Consider the following 21,020-nt stretch of genomic DNA (forward strand, 5'->3'; position numbering starts at 1 on the left):
ACAGAAATAAGAGTAATCTCCTGTTCTTTAAGAAGCTAATTGGCTCCTTGTAATCACCATTCTTTTTCTACATGTTTGCCAACAATCTCTTTAATTCTGTGTTCTAGATTCTCCCTAGGAATCAAAATCAAGTTCACTGACCTATAGTTCATAGAATCTATTTTGTTCTTTTTTTTTAAATTGAGGCAGTATTTACTATATTTCGTTTTTGTGGCAATACCTCTCCTATATTGGTAGCTAGAATAAAGTGATGGGCATAGAGTCAGGAAGACCAGAGATCAAATCCTGCCTCATATACTTGCTAACTTTGTGACCCTGAGCAAATCTCTTAACCTCTAAGTACCTCATTTTCTTCACCTATAAAATTAAGATAATAATAGCACCAATCACTCAGGGCCATTATGAAGTTAAAATGAGATAATACTTATAAATACTTACAAAAATACTTATATAAAAGTGGTCTTCAAAACTTAAAGTGCTGCATAGATCCTAGCTGTTATTATAGGCAGTTAAGTAAGACAGTGAATACTGAACTGGGCCTGGAGTCAAGAACACCTGATTTTAAATCCAGCTTCAGATACTTACTAGAATTATTATTCTTGACAAGGCAATTCAACTCTATTCACTTCAGTTTCCTTAATTCTAAAATGAAGATAACAGAACCTACTTGTCAGGATTTTTGTGAGGAACAAATGAGAATATTTGTATCATTTTCATTCTCAAATGAGAATATTTGGGAAATGTTTAGCACAGTACCTAGAACATATTAAGAGTTACATAAATGCATAGTAATAGTAGTTGTAGTAGTAGGAGTAGGAATATCTTTCAAAGATCACTGAATATGATAGCAGTCACAATTGTTGATTCTTTTGCTTCCCAGTTTAGACCCTTATAACCCCTTGCCTGGACTATTGGAATAGACTTCTAATCTGCCTCCCTTCCACTCCAATCTACCTACTCCATATAACTGGAATAATGGTTTTCCTAATGTTTACATGTGACTTTATCATCAATCCCCATCCACTCCCCCATACTCAAATACCACTGGCTCCCTGGTACTTATAGGTTCAACTATAAAGTATTTTGTCAAGCATTTCAGGCTCTTCACAACTATTCTCATCTTCCCTTACTCTCTTTCATTCATTGTATAGACTAGCCAATGATCCAATTGCTTTTAGTCACATACCACTCTCCATCTCCTGTCTCCAAGCTTTATCCAGAATGCTCTTATTCCTTTCACCTCTGATTCCTAGAATCCCTCACTTTCTTTAAGGATAAGACCATTTCTTACAGGAGGCCTTTCCTGGTCCCTTTAGGTACAAGTGCCTTCCCCATTAAGATCATCTTCCATCTCTACATATATCAATATGTTGTCTTTCGCATTAGAAGATAAGCTCCTTGAGAACAGGGACTATTTTAACTTTGTCTTTGTATGCCCCATCACTTAGCACTATTCCTCTCATACATAAAAAGCATTTCATAAATGCTTGTTGATTGCCTGATGTCAACATGAACATTATTATCCAGTTTCAGCTCATTCTGAGCTCCTAATGCTAGGAGACTAGTCTCAAGTCATACTTTTATATTCATCCCATTTTCCTTCCTTGGGATTTAATCTCCTGAATGTGTAGTTCTTGTTGTTGTTTTACTTCAGTATAGGTGATGGACCTCTGAGCACCCTGTGTCATCTTTGTATTCAAAGGAAAGTACATAATGGAAGAACTGGACAGTTCACACATGGCCTTAGGAAGACAATCTTAAAGTCTACTTAAAAGGTAATGACTATTCCAGAGCACAGAATTTTTTTCATAGCCTGTATTATTTACAAAGCATTTTTCAAGTAGTGCTAGTTAAATAAATTGCATCTTTAATCAGAAGTTAATGTTTACTACGTAAGAATAGTATTGTTTCAACAGTTAAGAATAAATTACTGAGTAAATTTTTTAAAACCTCCTCAAAACCCAGTCTTCTGACTGATGTCTTGGAGAACATTATAGTGTTTGATTATTATACCACACATTGTATTGAAGCAATGCTTGGTATTAAATTGTGGTTTAGCTTAAAAATGCAGGAAGAAACATTAGCCTGGATTTTTGGAAACTTAAGAATTTAATTTTTAAGCAACAAAGTTCTCCTCCTATTGGCATTATGACAATTAAAATGTACAGTTTCAGAAAACAAACCAAATGCTCAAAAAGTTTTAAAACTAAAGGGCCTGTCTTTGTACATTGGTAGAAATAAAATCACCAATACTCATCAAATGTGTACTTGATTATGTGATAAATCAATGTTATAGCTACATATACTAATTAAGTAATGACAGGAAAACTTTCACTCGTCTTAAAATCAATTATGATAGACCCCTGAAATTTGACTTTTACTTATTCTTATTCTGATCTATTTCATGGTCTAGAGAGGGCCACATGATCCTATGTCCTACACTAAAGCCTTTGAGTTAGGGACATTAAATAAACTATCTTTGAAAGCAGACACCCTCATGTAGTTCCTGGGCAGATTCCAATCTCCTACAGTTGCCTTCCTGTCCCTGAGCTCTAACGCCACACCCCCATCTTCTTCCCAGCGGTCCTAACTAACCACCTCATCATCGTACAGTGAATGGGGAGTGGTAAAGCTGTTTTTGGAATTCAGCACAAAACTCTATGCCATTTCTCTTCTCATTCTCAAGTAACGCTAGCACTTTAGGATAGTAGATGAATAACCCAGGGAGTGTTCTTTAAATTAATGTGCCTAAAGCTCTGGTAGTTAGGATCAAAGACACAGTGGTCCTATCCACACCTGTAAAGTGAAAAACTGAGGCAAATGGAAAAATTTATTCTTAAAACAGACTATCAACAAAAATTTCCAGATAAGGAATATTTCTTTTTTCTGTTTTCCTCTTTATCCAAATCATTTCTGTAATTCTCCATTTCATTTCAGTTATTAAAACAAATCATTATTTTCAGAAACACTTTAAAAAGATCTTTATCTGGATATGTGAACTGCTGCTATTCACAAAATTAGTTTTAGAACCAGACAAAACCTTAGAGATCACCTAATCTACTGATTAATGACAAAATGTTTTCAATTCTATAGTGGGAAATCATTCACAACAAAAATCCATGAAAGTAGAGAAAAAAGGCTATATAGGAAATGCTTACCATTAACTCTGGGGCATTGATAGAATAAGTTTTATCCCTTTAACATATAGCTCTGTATTGTCAAGCAATATAGATGGAGAATAGGGCTCAATATTACATAATTTGTCAGAAATTAATATACATATTTTCACTGGGGATTTTCGAAGAGCACCATGATTTGGATGCAGAGATCTTCCAGATGTTATAATATGTGGAAGATATCATGCCAACAGCATCAATCACAGAAGTACAACAGGGCCTGACTCCTCAATTAAATCCTCGGCTCTTCATAAAAGATCGTGTTGTCAATCACACATTGAAAAACAAACACTAATTGATGAATTTTATCTATTGTCCAGGCCACAACATGCATTTTGATGAGCAATCCATTGAGTTAGTCTAATAGTATGTATGCATGAAACTTGTCAGTCTAAATACATGCATATATTTGCGTGTGAAGCAAAGACAGTAGGGCACAGTGGATAGAGAGCTAGCCTTGGAGTCAGAAAGATATGAATTCAAGTAGTGCATTGGACACAAACTGGCTGTGTGACCCTGGGTACGTCACTTAACTTCTTAGTGCCCCTAAACAACTCTATAAGACTCTCTCAAAACAAATTCACACCTACCTTCCTCACTGAGAGTTTCTTCTGGGTTCAGTGGCAAGATATAGATTGGGACTGGGGGGATGGCGCTGCATGCAGTGGGAGACCTTGGCCATTTCTTTTTCTTTTTTCAGTCAGCATAGGTAAGCATTCATTGAAGTTCCTCTGCAACTCAGTATATATGTGTGGTTGTTTTTGAGAGTAACTGTTGCTAAATAATTTATCACCTTTTAATCTACCTCGCAATAAGCTCTTCTGAGATATGCTGATCCTCAGAAAATAAATACACAGTTCATCATCATGCCAATACTTTATGCCTTTCTGGCGTGTCAGAGCTTTGCTCTGTTGGTATAGCTTTAGAGAATCTGGGGTCACTTACCATGATTGCTAGGTATAATACTGGGTATATATATTAGGCATATATAATAATTTGCATTCCTTGCTGAAGCACCAGATTTACTACATAAAAGTCAGATTTTTATAGTTCATTCAAGATATTCCAATTACATTGATATCCAGACCACAATTCACATTAGGGGGTTCCCTCCTATCAATCCACCAACAAACAAGGATTTATTGATTACTACATGACAGGAAATGTGTTAAGGGCTGTGGATACAAGATAAAAATAAAAATATTGCTTACCATCTAGGTAATATGGAGGCACACTCCATGCCTCAGTCAAAAGACCATCAAAGACAGGAATTTCTTCATTTACAACCTGTCTCCAAGTGTGACTGTTTAGGCCTTCTACAGTTTAGTTTCCAAAGTCTGACTCTTTTATCATCTGTACCATCTGGCTTGGGCTACTGCTCTCAATGCAGTTTCCATTCTGCTCAGCTACTACCACACTCTCAGCCCTGGCATTTCCTCCCCTAGCAGTGAAGAAGCCTGTACTGACTTCACAAGAATTCCAACCTCAACCTCACTGAAAGATAATGCCTACCCAGTTAAGCAATTATTTTCCACCACATAGTTACACATATTTCATACTAGAGCTGCCCAACCTCCCCACAGAACTGATTTTGAGAGGCACAGTGCAATAGTTAAGATTTCCTACATCATATGTGTATATGTATACTGACTGACTAAATCTGCCATATTGACACACTCAGCATATTATAATTCATAGAATTTATAGCTGAAAGGGATGACAGAATCATAGATCATTGATTTATAGCTGGAAGAGACATTATAAGGAAGAGAATAAGTATTTCTATAGAGCCTATGTGTCAAGCATTGCTCTAGCACTTTTACAAAACTAATTTTTTTATGAACAGTACCTTTTACATGCGTCATCAAGTACCATCCCTTTGTGTATGTGTGTATCTATATCTATTTAAGAAAGAGAGAGAAGAGAGGAGAGGGGAGAGGAGAGGAGAGGAGAGGACAGAGAGAGAGAGAGAGAGAGAGAGAGAGAGAGAGAATGGTAGTGGTAAAGCGGATGATAGAATGCTAGGATTGGTGACAGGAAGACCTGAGTTCAAATTCACCCTTGGACACTTACCAGCCGGTGAGCCTGGGAAAGTTACTTAGCATCTGTCTGCCTCAGTTTCTTCATTTGTAAAATGGGGACAGTAGCCATCTACTTCCTAGGGTTGTTGTGAGGATTAAATGAGATAATATTTATAAAGCACTTAGAAGAGTGCCTGGCACATAGTGGGTATCTGATAAATGCTTATTTCTTTCTTTTCCCCTTTTTATAGCACAGATAAGGAAACAGGTCTAAAGCAGTTAAATGACTTGGCCCATATCTTTTTACAAGTAGCTGAACTGGGATCCAAACCCACGTCACCAGATATATTGTTTTCCACTATACTACCATGGCTGAATGTAGTTGGTCACATTTTTATGACCAAGGGAAATAATATATGCATCTGAATGACAGTTACAATTCATGTAGAAAGGAAAAGAACCACAGGGAGTAAACTGAAGAGCTGGTTTAAATTCATTCCTTACTGCTTGTTGTGAAATTTGCTCCTCACTCCATTCTTTAAAATAGGCACATTATTCCAATTTTAAAGATGAGTTATGTAAAATTTAGTGATTTGCCTAAGAAGATAAGGATCTGAGATAAGACTCATATAATTTTTTCTGATGTTTTAGTACATTACAATTTTTTTCCAAAAGAGTAGGTAATGCCATTACTCCAATATTCAAGGCTGTGAATGATTAGAGAAATATAAAGGTAGCAGTCCATAGCAAAGCCATAAAAGGACACACACATCCCTTTTGTGATTCTGTATGTGGGTGGTGGTCATGATGTCTGGTCTTAAGTGACTCAAGGAATCAACTGTAGGCGTTTAAGATAATACCTAATTGTTACATGAAAAGGAATCATCAAAAAGGATCATTTATAATTTTTTAATCTCAGTATCAATATTGAGTTCAGTCATAATATTGAAAACAACAGACTCTGACTATGGTTTACTTAAAATGTCAATGAGTAGGATTAAAGTTAAGATAAGTACATATGTATGTCATCACCATTAATGATTATGCATGGACTAATCCTTTCAAGGAATCTTGGCGTAACGATATTGTCTCTATCACATAATTTGTACCTAAGCAGATCACTTTGAATTTCAATATTTTAATTTCCTTATTGAGTATTGCATAATAAAAAGCTAGAAGACATAGTGGATAGAAGGCTAGACCTAGAGTCAGGAAGATAAGCAGAAATCCAGCATCAGACACTTTGCCATGTAACCCTCATCAAGTCACTTAACCTTTGTCTGCCTCAGTCTCCTTATCTGTAAAATGGGGACACTAATAGCACCTATCTCCCAGGGTTGTTGTAAGGATAAAATGAGATAATGCTTGTAAAGATTTTGCAGACCTTTGAGTGCTATATAAATGCTAGCAATTATAATTAATATTATTACTCAAAAGACAAATCTCTACCACTAGATATGCTTTATGGTTTTTTTTTATAATTTCCTTAGAAGTTATCTGAAAGCAAAATTTGCTTTAATGTTTCAGGAGACTTTTGGCCTTTACAGTTTGGCCTGTGGTACTTTACAGCTGACCCCTTAGATAAGTAATAGCATCCATTGTAGCAGGGACTTAAACCATTGGTTTAATTCAGTTGAATAGCAAAGTAGTAGCCAACATGCTTATTATTTTCAATGTCTTTAAAATGACACTCCATACTAACTTAAAAAAATTAATGTCATTCCAAATATGATTGACAATTAGCCATACAATTTATTTTTTTCTCACTAGAAATATTTGTATTATTATTTGGTAAAGTAATTACATAATAGAAAAATAGAAATGAAATATATGTGTTTATTATTAATAATATCTTCAAGATAAAAACATGGAAAATAATCCTGAATAGAACAAGAAGATTCTTATTTCATTTTTTGGACTGGATCTATTTGTTATAGGGAACTACCAATGAGGAAAATAACTACCAATATAGATTAACACATGCTCTGCAACATAAAGTCATTAGATGTTTTTTAAAAAATCAGAACTGTGATTTTATTGAGGTAGGGAGCTCCTAATGAGGGATTTGTTCTAAAATGCAGGTCACCATCTTTTCTGTCTCTTCTCTTAGAGGGGTGCCTTGGGTACCAAGGGAAATACTAGCTCTTGGAAATGCAAGAGCTTAAATGAGAGGCTAAAAAGGCTTCCTGATGGTCACATGATCAGTATATGCTAGGGGTAGGTCTTAAAATCAGATCTTTCTGACTCCAAGGCTATCTGTGATAATAACAGTGCTTCTCAAGATTTATATTATATGTTACTAGTACATGTTAAAATTAAATATATAATGCTATATAATATATTATGTATAATATATAAAATGATTATATAATAAATATATATAGTATATACAAAGATTAACATATACCTATAACTAGCCAATGAAATAATTTAAGTAAAGCACTTTGCAAACCTTAAAGCATCATATTATTAAAGTAATTAAAAATAACAGCAATAACAAATAGCATTTATATAATGTTTTTAAGGTTTACAAAGTGCTTTAAATATGTTATCATACTTATTCCTCACAACAACTCTATGAGTTTCATATTATTAATATCTCCATTTTGTAGACAAAGAAATCGACTGGGAGAAGAGCCCAGGGTCACACAGCTAGCAAGTCCCTGAGACAAGATTAGAACTAACTCAGTTCTTTCTTACCCTAAGTCCAGTGCTCTATCAACTACTCTACCTAATTCTCTTTGATTGTATTACTATGATTAAATAACATGCTAACATAAATGAATATAGTTACATTTATACAAATCTGTGATTGCCTCAGCCTGAGACAACCTTGCCCTGGGAGTTCCATCTACCAGTGAAGATTTCTACCCTCTTTGATGACAGGATTATGGTTTTAGAGTTTGATGGGAGGTCATTAATACAACATCCCTACAAGATAATAGATCAACAGATGAAAGAGATCTCAAAAGCCTCCTGGTCCAATCTATTTGTTTTATGGATGAAGAAATTGAGCCACAGAAAGGTTAAATGAGTTAAGAAGGGGAGAATTTAAACCCAGCTTATTTGATGTTGAAGCAGAATTCTTTCTTCTTCTTACAGAATTCTGCTTACAGAATTCTGTAAAATATCATACTTTACAGATGAGGAACCTGAGATCTAGAATAGTTAAACATCTTGCCCAAGGTAGTAATTGTCAAAAATAGAATTCAAGCATGGATTTTCTGATTTAGTAGATAAATTTTAGGGAGCTGTCAGGTATCCTCAGGCTAAATAAATGACTTGATCAAGGTCACAGAGCTATGTTAGAGATGGAATTTGACTCCAGGCCCTGATTCCAATCCCAATTTATTATATACCATCTCTCTCACACACATGTGTATATACATGTAGATATATATATACATACACATGCATATGTATGTGTATATACATACATATATATGTGTATATATCTGGTTATAGCATTATGAGATGAATTTAGCCCATTATTATATATTTATATGTTTTTCAGTCTTCTTTGAAATAACTTTCTAATTTACTTTAAAAATTTTAAATTAGTTATTGATCTTAGCCATCATGTTACCCACAGTTATTTTTGGTTTGGTTTTGTTGCTTTTTCTCTTTTCATTTACTGCCTTTTGGCAAAACAATCTCTTTGGAGGCCATCCAATACAGAGTAGTCAATGCTGTATGAAAAACTACTTTCTAGATGAAGAAAACTGGAGGAATTCTGTCATCTGATGCTTCTTTAAAGAAAGAATAGATGAAGAAAAAGAACTGAATAGAGATCCTTCTAAGGGAATCATGATGAGGGTGTTCTTAGCTTCCATCTTTCCTTACTTCACATTAAGTAGATGCCACCTGGGTGAACAGTTGACTGATAGGAGATGGGAAAAGGCAGCCAGTCAGTCAGTCGGCCAGTTGCCTAGTGACTTAAATAGGCAGGAACTACTGCTGAAGTTGTTCTCATGTCTTTGAAGTAGATGGAGTAGAACCGGCATCATCTCACAAAAGGAAAAGTGTCAGCCAGTCTTGAAACAGTAAACTTGTCTGGATGGAGGAATTCCATTAAAGGGGGTAAAAGGGATCAGGATAAGGCCACACACTGTGTTAATGCTTAGAGTTTTCTGATCTCTGTAACATCTGGATACCGAAAGCATTTAAGAACATTCTGTCTGCTCTGCCACGGGATGTGACTGGTACTTTTCTGGTCATGATTCTAATACAAAAATCTGCATATGGGAAGAATTCTAACTACCTCTCAGAGCTCAAGGATCATTCAAGTCCGGATGTCAGTTTACTAGCCAGACAGAGGAAGCTTCCTCTGACACTCTCTGTACTGTACAAGTTTTATGAATAGAGACCTTCATTTGCCTGTATTGTACAAAGCCATTCAAAAGCAATGAAATTTGGTCAAAATAAGAAAGAAATACTTTTTTTAAGGAAAAAAGGAGGGTTTGAAAGGATTGCAAAAGATGATTGTGCTAAAGTACTTTTACACAGGTTTGTTTTAGCTCTCAATTGTCCAGTCACATTTAAGCAGTCTCTTACTGTGAAATATGATAACCTTTCTTTTCTCTGTGTTCTTTCTCTTAAATTAATGGCACTGTCTCTAATTCCATGCACAGCAAGCAAAGAGTTTAGTTTACTAGATAACACCAAGCCTGGTAATCGGCCAATGGCAAAAGAAGCACTAGCCAAAAGAAGTAGAAGGTCAAAGACTTCACCTGAGAAATAGCAGATATTGGTCTTTTAATTGTTTTTCTTTCTCTCTTTTTTGGCTCTTTGAGAAAATATTAATAACTATATTGAGTTCTGTCACTGTTAAAAGCAGGGGGTTGAGGGTGTGGAGAACTAATTATGCTACAGATAGCCAGAATTGTCCTGTTTTGCATGGGTGGAATAAATATCCTTAAAACTGATTGTTCATGAAGTGGTAATTCAGATGCATTCCAGAACAGCAGGAGGCTTTCAAAAACACTAAGGTTTGGATGAAATCATAAGTTATACTTAGAAGAAAATGTCTCAACCTTGGGCTGCTACTTGATATACTTTTACTAACAGGGAGTTCTAAAGTTCTGCCATTCTGTGTGACAGGATGGAGGGAACACAGCATCTCATTAGAACTTCTGCATGCACTTTTCTTGCCTAAGGAACAAAATGCTATAGTCAAAATGAAAAGTGTCATTTCCTCTCACCACTCCCTACCTCAGGTCATGTTTCCCCAAGAGGAAATGAGTGAAGGGCAAGAGTAAAAGTGAAAGCCAATTTGAAAAATGGCTATTTGCCTATGTCCTGTGTAGTCCCTGGACTGCCCCCTGGACCCTTCATAACTGAAAGATCGCTAGACATGTAACTAGCAGATATCTGAGTTTGAATCCTGCTTTGAAACTTATGGGACTACAATACCTTGGGCAAAGAAGTCACTTAGCTTCTCTATGCCTCAGTTTTCCAGTCTATAAAATGGGGAAAAAAAGTAAAATAATTCTTACTTCAGGGAGGTGTCATGAGGAAAAAAATAAGGTAATTATGCAAAGGTCTTTCCAAGTGTTAAAGGGCTATAGAAATGTCAGTTTATTGTTATCATTATTATCTAGCAATCAATCAACAAGTACTGATTAAGTGTATTAGAGATACAATTATAAAATGAGTTTTGCTGATAATGATCATCATCATCATTTTCTTCTCTTTTGGAATTTTGGCCTTACTATGCTAATATAACATACATATGATGGATAATTAATTTTTTTAGTACTTGTCATGCATCCTTTATATGACTGAACTATCTCATGTCTTCAGGTATAAACATTAGCTACTTCTCTTTGGGACCTTATACTTTGTTCTAAGCATAATGAGTTTGTTACTTTCAGCTGAAAAGTCACCAATGGTAGAAATACTGACTCTTGGAAATGCATTTCCTGTAAAATATTGTAATACTAAAAAGCAAGAGACTAATTCCTTCTATCATCATTTCCTCCAAATCCCATAACAGGAAACATTCATTAAAAGCTAGCCATCATTAGTGTTACAAATAACATGACATTCTATTGAGTGAGGGTAACTAAAAAAGTACTGAATAAATTAATATACATAGACTCTTATGTTGACAAGTAAACCTACACACCATTCCCTCCATGTATCCTTGACTGAGTCATTTTTAGTCCTTAAGAATCTGACCAATGTCAGATCTCACATAACAATTCATTTAAGATCTCTCTCTGATACATGTAGTATAATATAATGTATTTAGCCATGTCTGTGAATTAACCCTTTATATGACTAAGTTTGACAAAGGTCTTAATTGGGTCTTGAGCTAAACTTTGAATGTCACCAAGTTGCTTCACATAGTGCACACGGGCTACAGTTAATAAATGTCTATTGAATTGAATACATTCAACATCTTAAAACATCTTGTCTAATTGTAAGGGCGATATTGAAACTAACTGTGTATATTATATATTGAATCTAGGATTATTAACAAATATATGAGTAAACATAATAAAATATTTTATATATAGTTGTAGTACAATCTTTTACAGGCATCTAGGTGGCCCAGTGGATAAAGTGCCAGTCTGGAGTCAGAAAGACCTAAGTCCAAATCTGGCCTCAATATACTTACTAGTTGTATGACCCTAGACAAGTCACTTAATTCTGTTTGCCTCAGTTTCCTCATCTGTAAAATGAGCTGGAGAAGTATCTTTGCCAAAAAAAAAAAAAAAACCCAAATAGGGTCATGAAGAGTTGGACAAGACTGAAATGACTGATAACAAGCACAATCTTTTAGAAATACATTGGTAGATACATTAAAAATGGTAGATATATTGAAATTCTACTTAAGAAAAAAAGTAGCTATGTGAATGATTCTAAAATATCCTTTGTCTTAATTTTTATGGTTCCCATGTTAGACATTTTTACTAGATTTGAAGCTTTGATTTGTCTTTTCAAAACAGGAACTTCTCTCAAGCTAAATACAAATTTAGCTAAGATTTGGGTGTCCAACTAAATTATAGACATCACACACATCTACACACACACGCACACACACACACACACACACACACACACATACAAGGGCCTTTCAGATATGTTGTTCATAAAATCTGAATATTGGTCTCATAGTTTCTAGCTTTAAAGCAATAAAGGACATCAGGGGTCTTTTAAGAAAGCATTTATTAAGTACCTATTATTTGCTATGCACTATACTAAGAGCTTTACACCTATTATGCCATTTGATCCTCACAACAACTTTGAGGAGTAGGTGCTATTATTATCCCCATTTGACATTTGGGGAAACTGAGGCAGGCAGCGATTATGTGACCTACCCAGGGTTATACAACTAGTAAGTTGTGGAGGCCAGAATCCAATTCAGGTCTTCCTGACTTCTGGCCCAGATCTCTGTCTTTTCTGCCACCTACCTGACTATCATCAAATCCAATCTCCTCATTTTATTGAGGAAGAAAATGTGATCATAGACATTCAGTAATTATCCTAAAGTAACATAGGTTTCATGTGATAAACCTGGGATTTAAACATCAGTCCATTTTTTCCCCAAATGACAAAGACAATGCAAATAGACTTATTTTCCCAAATTTCATAAGATACTAATATCATAATTTTATAACTGGAAGGGACCTTCCAAGTCATTAAATCTAACTTCATCATTTAACAGAGGAATAAGTGTGATGATAATAATAACAGTAGCTAATAATAGCACATATATCATTTTAGGCTTTGCAAAGCACTTTACAAATATTTCATTTTATCCTTACAATCAGGGGAGATAGGTGCTATTATTATTCCCATTTTATAGATGAGGAAACTAAGGCAGACAGAAATTAAGTGACTTTCCCAGGGTTATTCAACTAGTGTCTGAGACCAGTCTTCCTGACTCCAGGTCCACTAAATCACCTGGACAGAAGTCAAATGACTTTGCCAAAGCCACATAAGTAATGGGTGCTTGAGGGTGGAAATTAATCTAAGTCTGACTCTTAGTTTCATACTCCACCATACTGCCTCTCATCTATACAATATAGGTATTGGGCTATTTAGCCTTTTTGCATTTAAAAATATATAATTCTCTGAATGAATCAAACTTTTTCATTAAATTGAATGTTTTAACCCAGCTTTTAAAATCTGAGTTTTAATAGTATTTCAAATACCCATCTGTGTTTAACTAAGCCAGTGGGGGGTGGGGAGTAGTTCATTTTCTCATCTCAACATCCAGAAGGCAAATCTCTTTTCTCTTTGAAAGACTATGCTTTTTACAACACAGTCCATGTCTCCCAAGTTTGATTTAATTTGAGTGAGCTCACTAGGCAGCACCTCAGTAAATTAACCGGTGTTAAGAGGATTTTTTTCCTCAGAAAAGGAGAGAGCTTTCTGAAAAAAGAAAGCCAACTTCTTAGTCTTTTTTGGCAGATAGAAATCCTAACCCCCAATCTGAAAAGGAGTCATGTTTGCTTCAGTGTATTTTAGGGATAGCTTAGCTGCAACAATGTTGTGGTTTTTCTATTTTTAACTGTAGCCTTGCTGGAATCAAACTATTGGATCAAAGTTAATTAAATAATTTCTAGCCAATGTGTATGGACATGTTTATGTATAATTTTTGTTATTAGACTTCATATTTTTCTCAACACTCATTTTGTATAGCATTTATTAAAAAGTATTCATGGTGCTTTGCACATAGTAGATTGTCCATTTGTGGCTTTTGCTTAATCTAAAATGAAGTACTAAGGTATGAAATATTGAGTCATATCAGACTACAAATATTTTTCTTAATAGCTCCCTGATAGGACATTTTTGGGTAAAAAGGCCTATGTCATGTTAACTCTATATGTACAACACTGAACTTAACTGTGTTAATCTATACAACTATTCAGAAAGATCCTTCAGATAGGTGGCCAATTTGGCTTCATTTCTCTGCTATAATGAGACCTAGTCAATTTTTGGTTTGGGAGAAAAATATTGGGAAAGAGACAGTATGAACATCATCTAGTATATGTGGCATTGATAATTTGAAGTATGATCATAATCTTAACTGCATTCCTTTAAGCAAACTCTCGAAGCTCTTTCAGCAAGATCAGAATATGAATATATATATACATACCCACATACATGTGTGTATGTGTATGCATATGGGCATGTATGTATATATATAATGGAGAGATCTATCTATATGCATATATACATATAATAGATCCATAGATCCATAGATGTATCTAGATACCTATCTTAAAGAAGACAGGACCATTTCACCTGCTGATCCCTGGGACTCAAAAAAATCTTCAACAAGAATGACTAACATTTATGCATACACTTAGTAGGAAAATTCCTATAAATTTTATAAGCTTAGCTCTTCATTTTTTTAGCTGAATGAGTTACAGTTTATAGTTTTCTAACCTCTAAATATTATTATAATTACTGTAATACACAAGGAACTAACTCAGCCTCACTATTTCCCATTACTACTAGATGATAAATTTAACTCTAAGATATATGAAAGATGCAATAGTCTAACCTGACTTAAAGAATGATATAATAAGTATAAAATCCACTCTTACATTATTTTAAAAGTATAGACTGGACTCAATTGAAAACCATGAACAAAATTTCTCATTTTCTGAAAAAGACACACATATATATCCTTATACATATGGGAACAGAAAAGTGACAAAAACAAATTGTGTATGTATGTATGTATGTATAATTTATGAATACTTACTATAACTTTACTCACATTGCTTTACCAACAAAACAAAACACACACACACGAAAAAAACTTGCCACTCATACAAGTAAATACCAGGAGGGACTTTAGTATTCTAAAAGTAAATATAGACATGTTTTTAAAAAAACCCTAAAAATAATAGAAATACAAATTATGCAGTAAAAGAATTAGTCACAAATAAATTACAACTAAAAGTATTAACTTTGTGTCATGGCTTCCTCATCCATTTCTCTTCCTCAGACCTTTCTACCATACTGCAAGGAACCTTGGGTTCCTAAGGAACATTTTTTAAAAACCAATTCTTGCTCTTATACAGGGAACTCTTCTAATGTTTTTATTTTTAAATATAAAAAAGAAAACAATGTAACAATTTAAAAAGAGGGCCTTACAAGTTATAAGAAGATATCTACTGTTCTAAAATCTCTTCAAGTTTAGCTACCAGGTTCTGTACAATGATGCTGTCACAGTGTTTCTACTAAAAGTTGGTGTACAATTCTACCATTTTGACTTGAGCTCAAAACCCAAAGGCTAACATTAGCATTGCCCACCAGGGTGTCTATCCTTTAACCAATAGTGGTTTACTTTTTCATTCCTATTTATTTTGTAAATGCGGTTCAGACATTAATGACTACTTTCTGTTATCTTTGAATATTTGTTTTTAAAGAAGATGTCTGACTAAAAGATTATGACTAGGTAAGTATAAAGTACATACACTATTTTAGGCAATTAGTAACTAGTAACTCTGGAAAATCAATAGAAAAGTCAAAAAGAAAAACCACTAAATTGTTAGGTTAATTTCAAGACATTTCAGATAGAAAGCCCACTAAATCTGAACCCTGTACTTTTCCATTTTTTGAATTAATTTGCATTGTAAAAACAGGAAAGATTTTCCCAATTTTAATAAATTCCTTACTGAGATTGTAGGCAGAAGGTGTGCTTTTATATATAGGTAAATAGGGAAAGGGGAGAGGAAAGATAAGAGGGGACTTGGGAAAACTAATTTTCATTCTAATCTTAGAACTTGACAAAGAAAATGAAGTCTAAGCAGAATAAATAAGCCCATGTGTCTTCAGTTTAACTGTCCCTGAATTCACACAAAGATGTGGCCAGAGTTATGTTTCAGCTTTGCTTTTTTATTTTTTTTGGGGGGGGGGGGGGGGGGTGTAGCTTGCTTTCATGAAATCTTTCTTTTTAATCAAAGGCTGCAATTTGTGGTATCCTAGGCCACATGTTGGGGATGGGCAGTGGGAGGGAAAAGATCTGTCGTGAATGCCTTAGTTGAGTTCCACATTCTCCAATATCACCTTCCTTAGACTGATTTAGTAAGAGCTCATTTACAGGGGTAGACGCCTCAACCCTAATTGGTAAACAAAACCAGCAGGGGGCAGAGCTGCTAACTGCTTTGACAGTATCCAACTGATGACCAGGTACAGAAAGCAACAGCCCGAAAGGAAACTTTGACGGTCCAAGATGCTAAAATTTTCTCCATTACGTTTTTTGCTGAAAATGTGGCACGATGATGGACTGAGTCTCTTCAGTCTTTGAAAAATTCCTTTGGAAGATCCCAATTCTCTCTAGCTGGCCAAAAGCCCAATCTCTTTAACTCCAGAGGAGTGATACACACTGAATAGTAACCAAATGAAGTCAGAGGCAATATACCACATCATGTGTTCATGTATGAATGATGTACGTGCATATATATACATACGTGCGTGTATATACATGCACACACATATGCAGAGATACATTTCACATCTGTTTTACGGAGTGCAGACGGGGTATCTCTAGGAGCCCAACAGCTGGGCATTGCTTGTGGAAGCGCAACATTATTTCAGTCAAGACCCTCTGCCAGGATCCCAGATTTCTGCTAGAGCCTTGAAATCTGAGTTTAAAGTTGGGGCTCCTACACGTGCTTCTCCCTCCTCCAGGTTTGTGGTCAAGGGCAACCCTCCTGGCTCATCCTTTTTCCTCTTCATCCTTTCATCCTTCTCACCTTCTCGGACCGTTCTCCCCTCCCCAACCCCCGGGGGAAAAAAAAAGATTGGGATTGCTCTCTTTACTATCTGTTCTCTACTGGGATCAGCTCTCACAACTCTACATGAGGAACTGAACCCTGCTAGCCATGACCAAGGACACCTAACGGACCACTCCTGCCAGGGAAAAGGCGGGGAGCTGAGGAGGGGGCCGGGCGAGTGAGGGGGAGGGACATAGTTCTCGCTTCCTTCTGCAGAGACAAGGCTGAAGTGTTCTGAGTAGGTCCTGTCACTGAATTGTTGGTTTTGCCACGTAGGAACTTTCCCCCTACCTCTCCTCCTCCCCCTCATCACCCTAGGGAACCCCCTCCCCTTCACCAGCCACTCATTCTTCCTGCCCTCACCCCCAGCCCCAATTTCCCGCTGAATTTCATCATTTCCAGGGAGAAGTGCACCTCCAGTATTGGGGATTAGGAGTATGAGGGTGGTTATCTAATTAATAGAAGAGGGAGGAGGATCGTAAAGTTTTTGAGTGGGCACTACTCTGTCTGGGACCCTAAGTTTTACTTGTTTGTTCAAAGAAATCCTTTCTAACAAGAATCCTGTAAAATCACTTCATTTAGGTTTTGACAAAATACAAATTTCCTAAATCTAGAGGAGCCTGAATACCCACTCCTTCAGTCTTCACCTGTCTCACCACCAAATGGCAACATTTTTTCTTACTTAATTCGAGACAGGAAAAGTTGTCAAGGTCCACTCTAGTCTTTCTCTGTCTCTCTTTCACACACACACACACACACACACACACACACACACACAGAGAGAGTTTTATTTTAAATTATCTTCAGCGTGAACCTGCGTCAAAGTGTTCGAAGGAGCACGCCCTGAAATAAAAGCTTCACCCAACTCTGTTGCGTCCCTGAGGCAGTGGCTCTGCCTTTCAAAGCACCTAGAGATTTGTGGAATAGTCATCCCAGGTGGAGACAGTTGGGCTGAAAAGTAAGCGAGTAGCATCCTGGCTAGTTGTCTGACAGTTCTTTCTTTGCTCCATACTGCTCCTTTCTCCCCTACTCCCCTTCCCTCCCCCACCCCTAATCCCATCTGATGCCCTCCAGCCCCAACTCTCCGCTTACCCGGGCAGCAGCTACATCATGGGCTTTAGTTCAATTTGAGAAGGAGAGGAATACAGAGCCACAACCCACCCCGCCCCCCAAATCCCCTTCTGTCTCTCTTACCTCCTCTGACCTCTGCAGCTTGAAAGATGAAAGTTATTACGATGAAGGTGGTTATCGTGGAGTCCCAAAGCCACCTTTTCGTTTTCCACCTTGTGGACCAACGCTCCATCTCCAGGATCAGTCAGGGTCCACAACTGTAACCTGCACCCACGAAGCTGCAATTTTCTACCCTCTTCGTCCCTTCCACCTATTCCCAGGGATGATTGCTACACAGCCATTAGGGAGGGAGAGGAAAAAAAAAAAACAAAAAAATTTTGGGGGGGGGAGGCCTTAGTTGGTGGTGGTAGTTTCTTTCCTTGTCTGTCTTTTCTTTTTCTTCTCCCTCTCCAATGAATGGCCAAGCTAAGTCAGGTCCCTCTGATCCGTCCTCCTCGGTGCCCAGCCTTCAGACTGAAGGCAGACGAGGGTCTTTAATCAAAAGGCGAAGAGCACTGCATGCCCCTAAACGCTTCATCCCGTCAGAGGGCCGGCCGAGAGGCACCAGGCGGCCCCCTCCCCTCCCTCCCTCCCCCCACCCCCTGACCCCCACAAGACGAAACTGACAAGAGGACTGCAGGTCAGAATCCAATCAAACGCGTCTACTGGCAGCCCCGAACCCGCCCTCCATCCCTTTGACTGAGAATTACTACTCCAGGCTAGCCCAGCCCACCAATCCCCCCCACCCCCGCCCAGACTTCCCACCCCTTTCCAAACCCCCAAGAAGAAATGGGAGGGGGATGGGGGGGGGGAGTCTGTATGGTTCAAGCACTTTGGGAATGAAAGGAATTGCGGGAGAGGGCAGGAGCCCCAGGAGTTTTGCAAGGAGCCTCTGTACTCAGGAACTGCTACTGGTCTACTTGTTCGCGGCTCGTCTACAGGGGAGGAAAAGGGGGAAAGAGAGGAGGGGGATAGGGACTGCGAGAAGAGGAAGGCCGAGAGTCAGGATCAGACTGGCCCAGAAGACACACACACACACACACACACACACACACACACACACACACACACACACACACACACACACACACAACCTATGAATGGCAGGACGGCATTTGAGGGGGCTCCTGTTCCCTCTTTCCCTTTTCTCTTACCCCCATTTCCCCGGCGCTGCTCCTGAGAATTTACCGGGAACAGGGAAGAAAAGATGAAGGAGGTTATGCTTGGACTATCCAGAATTCACAGGTTAGAAAGATAGAACTGTTCAGAAGAAACCGGGCCATGGAGTTGGCTGGACTAACTGACCTGAGATCTTGGAACTAGCATTAGATGAACCTATAAGGTTCTTCTCACGGAGTGTCAAGGAATCATTGAGGAGTCGAGAAGAAAGAGGTTTAGGGAGCTGAAAGAGAAGAGATGGGGGATTTTGTTTCTCTCTTGCTTTGTTTGGAGGGTAAAGGCTGTGTATTATGTGGCTCCCGACCCCATATGAGACCACGATCTGCAGTTTAAGAAGCGCTGCGTGAGTAGAAAAAGCTTAAGAAGCCCTGAATTAGAGGGGTGGGTGGCGAAGATGCTAGGCAGTACCAGTGCAAATCTCTTCAAACACCTCTCCCCACACCTGGGAACAATGAAAGGATGGTTGGCGAAAGGGGGCAGAGGAGGGACTGGAGCCTTTCTCATCCTAGCCCACATCCCCAGAAAAAAGAGTGGTAACTTCACTGACTCCAAGTAGCAGATAAGGAGGAAGGGTATGTTTCTTGTCTCACTGTTCATCAGCCATACTACTTAGAATGTCTCTATCTCACAACCCTGGAAACTTTGGCAAAGGGAACCATTGTAGTCCTGAGTGGGGATGCCCTGTCTAGGAAATGGGAAGTAGATCACTACTTCCATAGAATGAAAGAAAAAGTAAGTAAAGTTCTTAAAATCACAATAAATGCTTTAACACAGCAACAAAATTCATGTAGTCAAGGGTATATTAGCTCCATCCTTTTTTTTTTCAAGTTTCTTGAAATAATGGATAGATAGTAGGCCTCAGAGTCAGAAGGACCTAGATTTAAGTCATGTTTGTGATACATACTTGTTCTGGGATTCTGGTAAAGTTGCTTAACATCTTCTCAGTGTTCTAGGCATCTAAGACTATATAACATTGCAAAGAGTCAACCTGTTCATCACCAAGAAATTTTCTACAATGAAATCACAGTTCTGGTCCCTTTCCCTAATAGTCTTCCAGAGGAGGGATTCCTAACTTATGGTCAATAGACTATCAAGGCATCAGTGGATAGATTTCAGGAGATGAACAACCTTGGTTGGGGGGAGGGAGGGGGAAGGAAATCACATTTTAATTTCAATATAATTAGTTTCCTTTGTAATCCTATATATTTTATTTTATGCATTTAAAAATATAATTCTGATGTTTCCATAGACTTTAGCAGACTGCTAAGGGGGTCCATGACACATATATACACACTAACTAAAGGTTACAAATCTCTGTCCTGCAACTCTTATTCTGGATCAACTTTACGTTGACAGGGATTCAAAATCATAGTCTTTCCAAACATTGCTGTATAGTTTGAGACACATAAATATCTGCATCTTTAATGCCTTAAATTGTCAAACAGTTGTCTCAAAAGGTCATGATAAGTCACCTGGTCTTTTGTTTTTGTCTATTCTGTAATGCCAGACTTTATACACAAGTGAAATATCCATCCTTGCTCTATAACGTGGGATCTACTGCTGAGATTATGGAAGTGTTTCAGTTAATATAGTCCTCTTTAATGTGATCTAAAGAGAGAAGAGGGCATCATGTTTTAGATAAAATTCATTTTAAGTGAGATATAAGCAAAATAGAGCTAGAGGAGGGAATATATCCAACAGAAATTTGACTTTCTTTCTGTCCCCACAATGTTTCACTACTCAAACCACATAGACATAATTTGACTTTTATTTCTGATGTGACATTGGTA

The 21,020-nt window shown here is 37.3% G+C and overlaps 1 protein-coding gene across 2 annotated transcripts in view; it reads right to left on the minus strand.

Moving 5' to 3' along the window:
* COL11A1 (collagen type XI alpha 1 chain) overlaps positions 1-18,641 on the minus strand; it is a 276,695-nt gene extending 258,054 nt beyond the window's left edge. For both annotated transcript variants that reach the window (XM_072644156.1, XM_072644155.1), the window contains exon 1: positions 18,136-18,641. In XM_072644156.1, the coding sequence (XP_072500257.1) occupies positions 18,136-18,244 (109 nt within the window). In that variant the 5' untranslated portion in view covers positions 18,245-18,641. The remainder of the gene's footprint in view (positions 1-18,135) is intronic.
* Between the last annotated feature and the right edge of the window lie 2,379 nt (positions 18,642-21,020).

This window comes from Notamacropus eugenii, chromosome 2 (assembly GCF_028372415.1).
Source record: "Notamacropus eugenii isolate mMacEug1 chromosome 2, mMacEug1.pri_v2, whole genome shotgun sequence".
NCBI lineage: Eukaryota > Metazoa > Chordata > Mammalia > Diprotodontia > Macropodidae > Notamacropus > Notamacropus eugenii.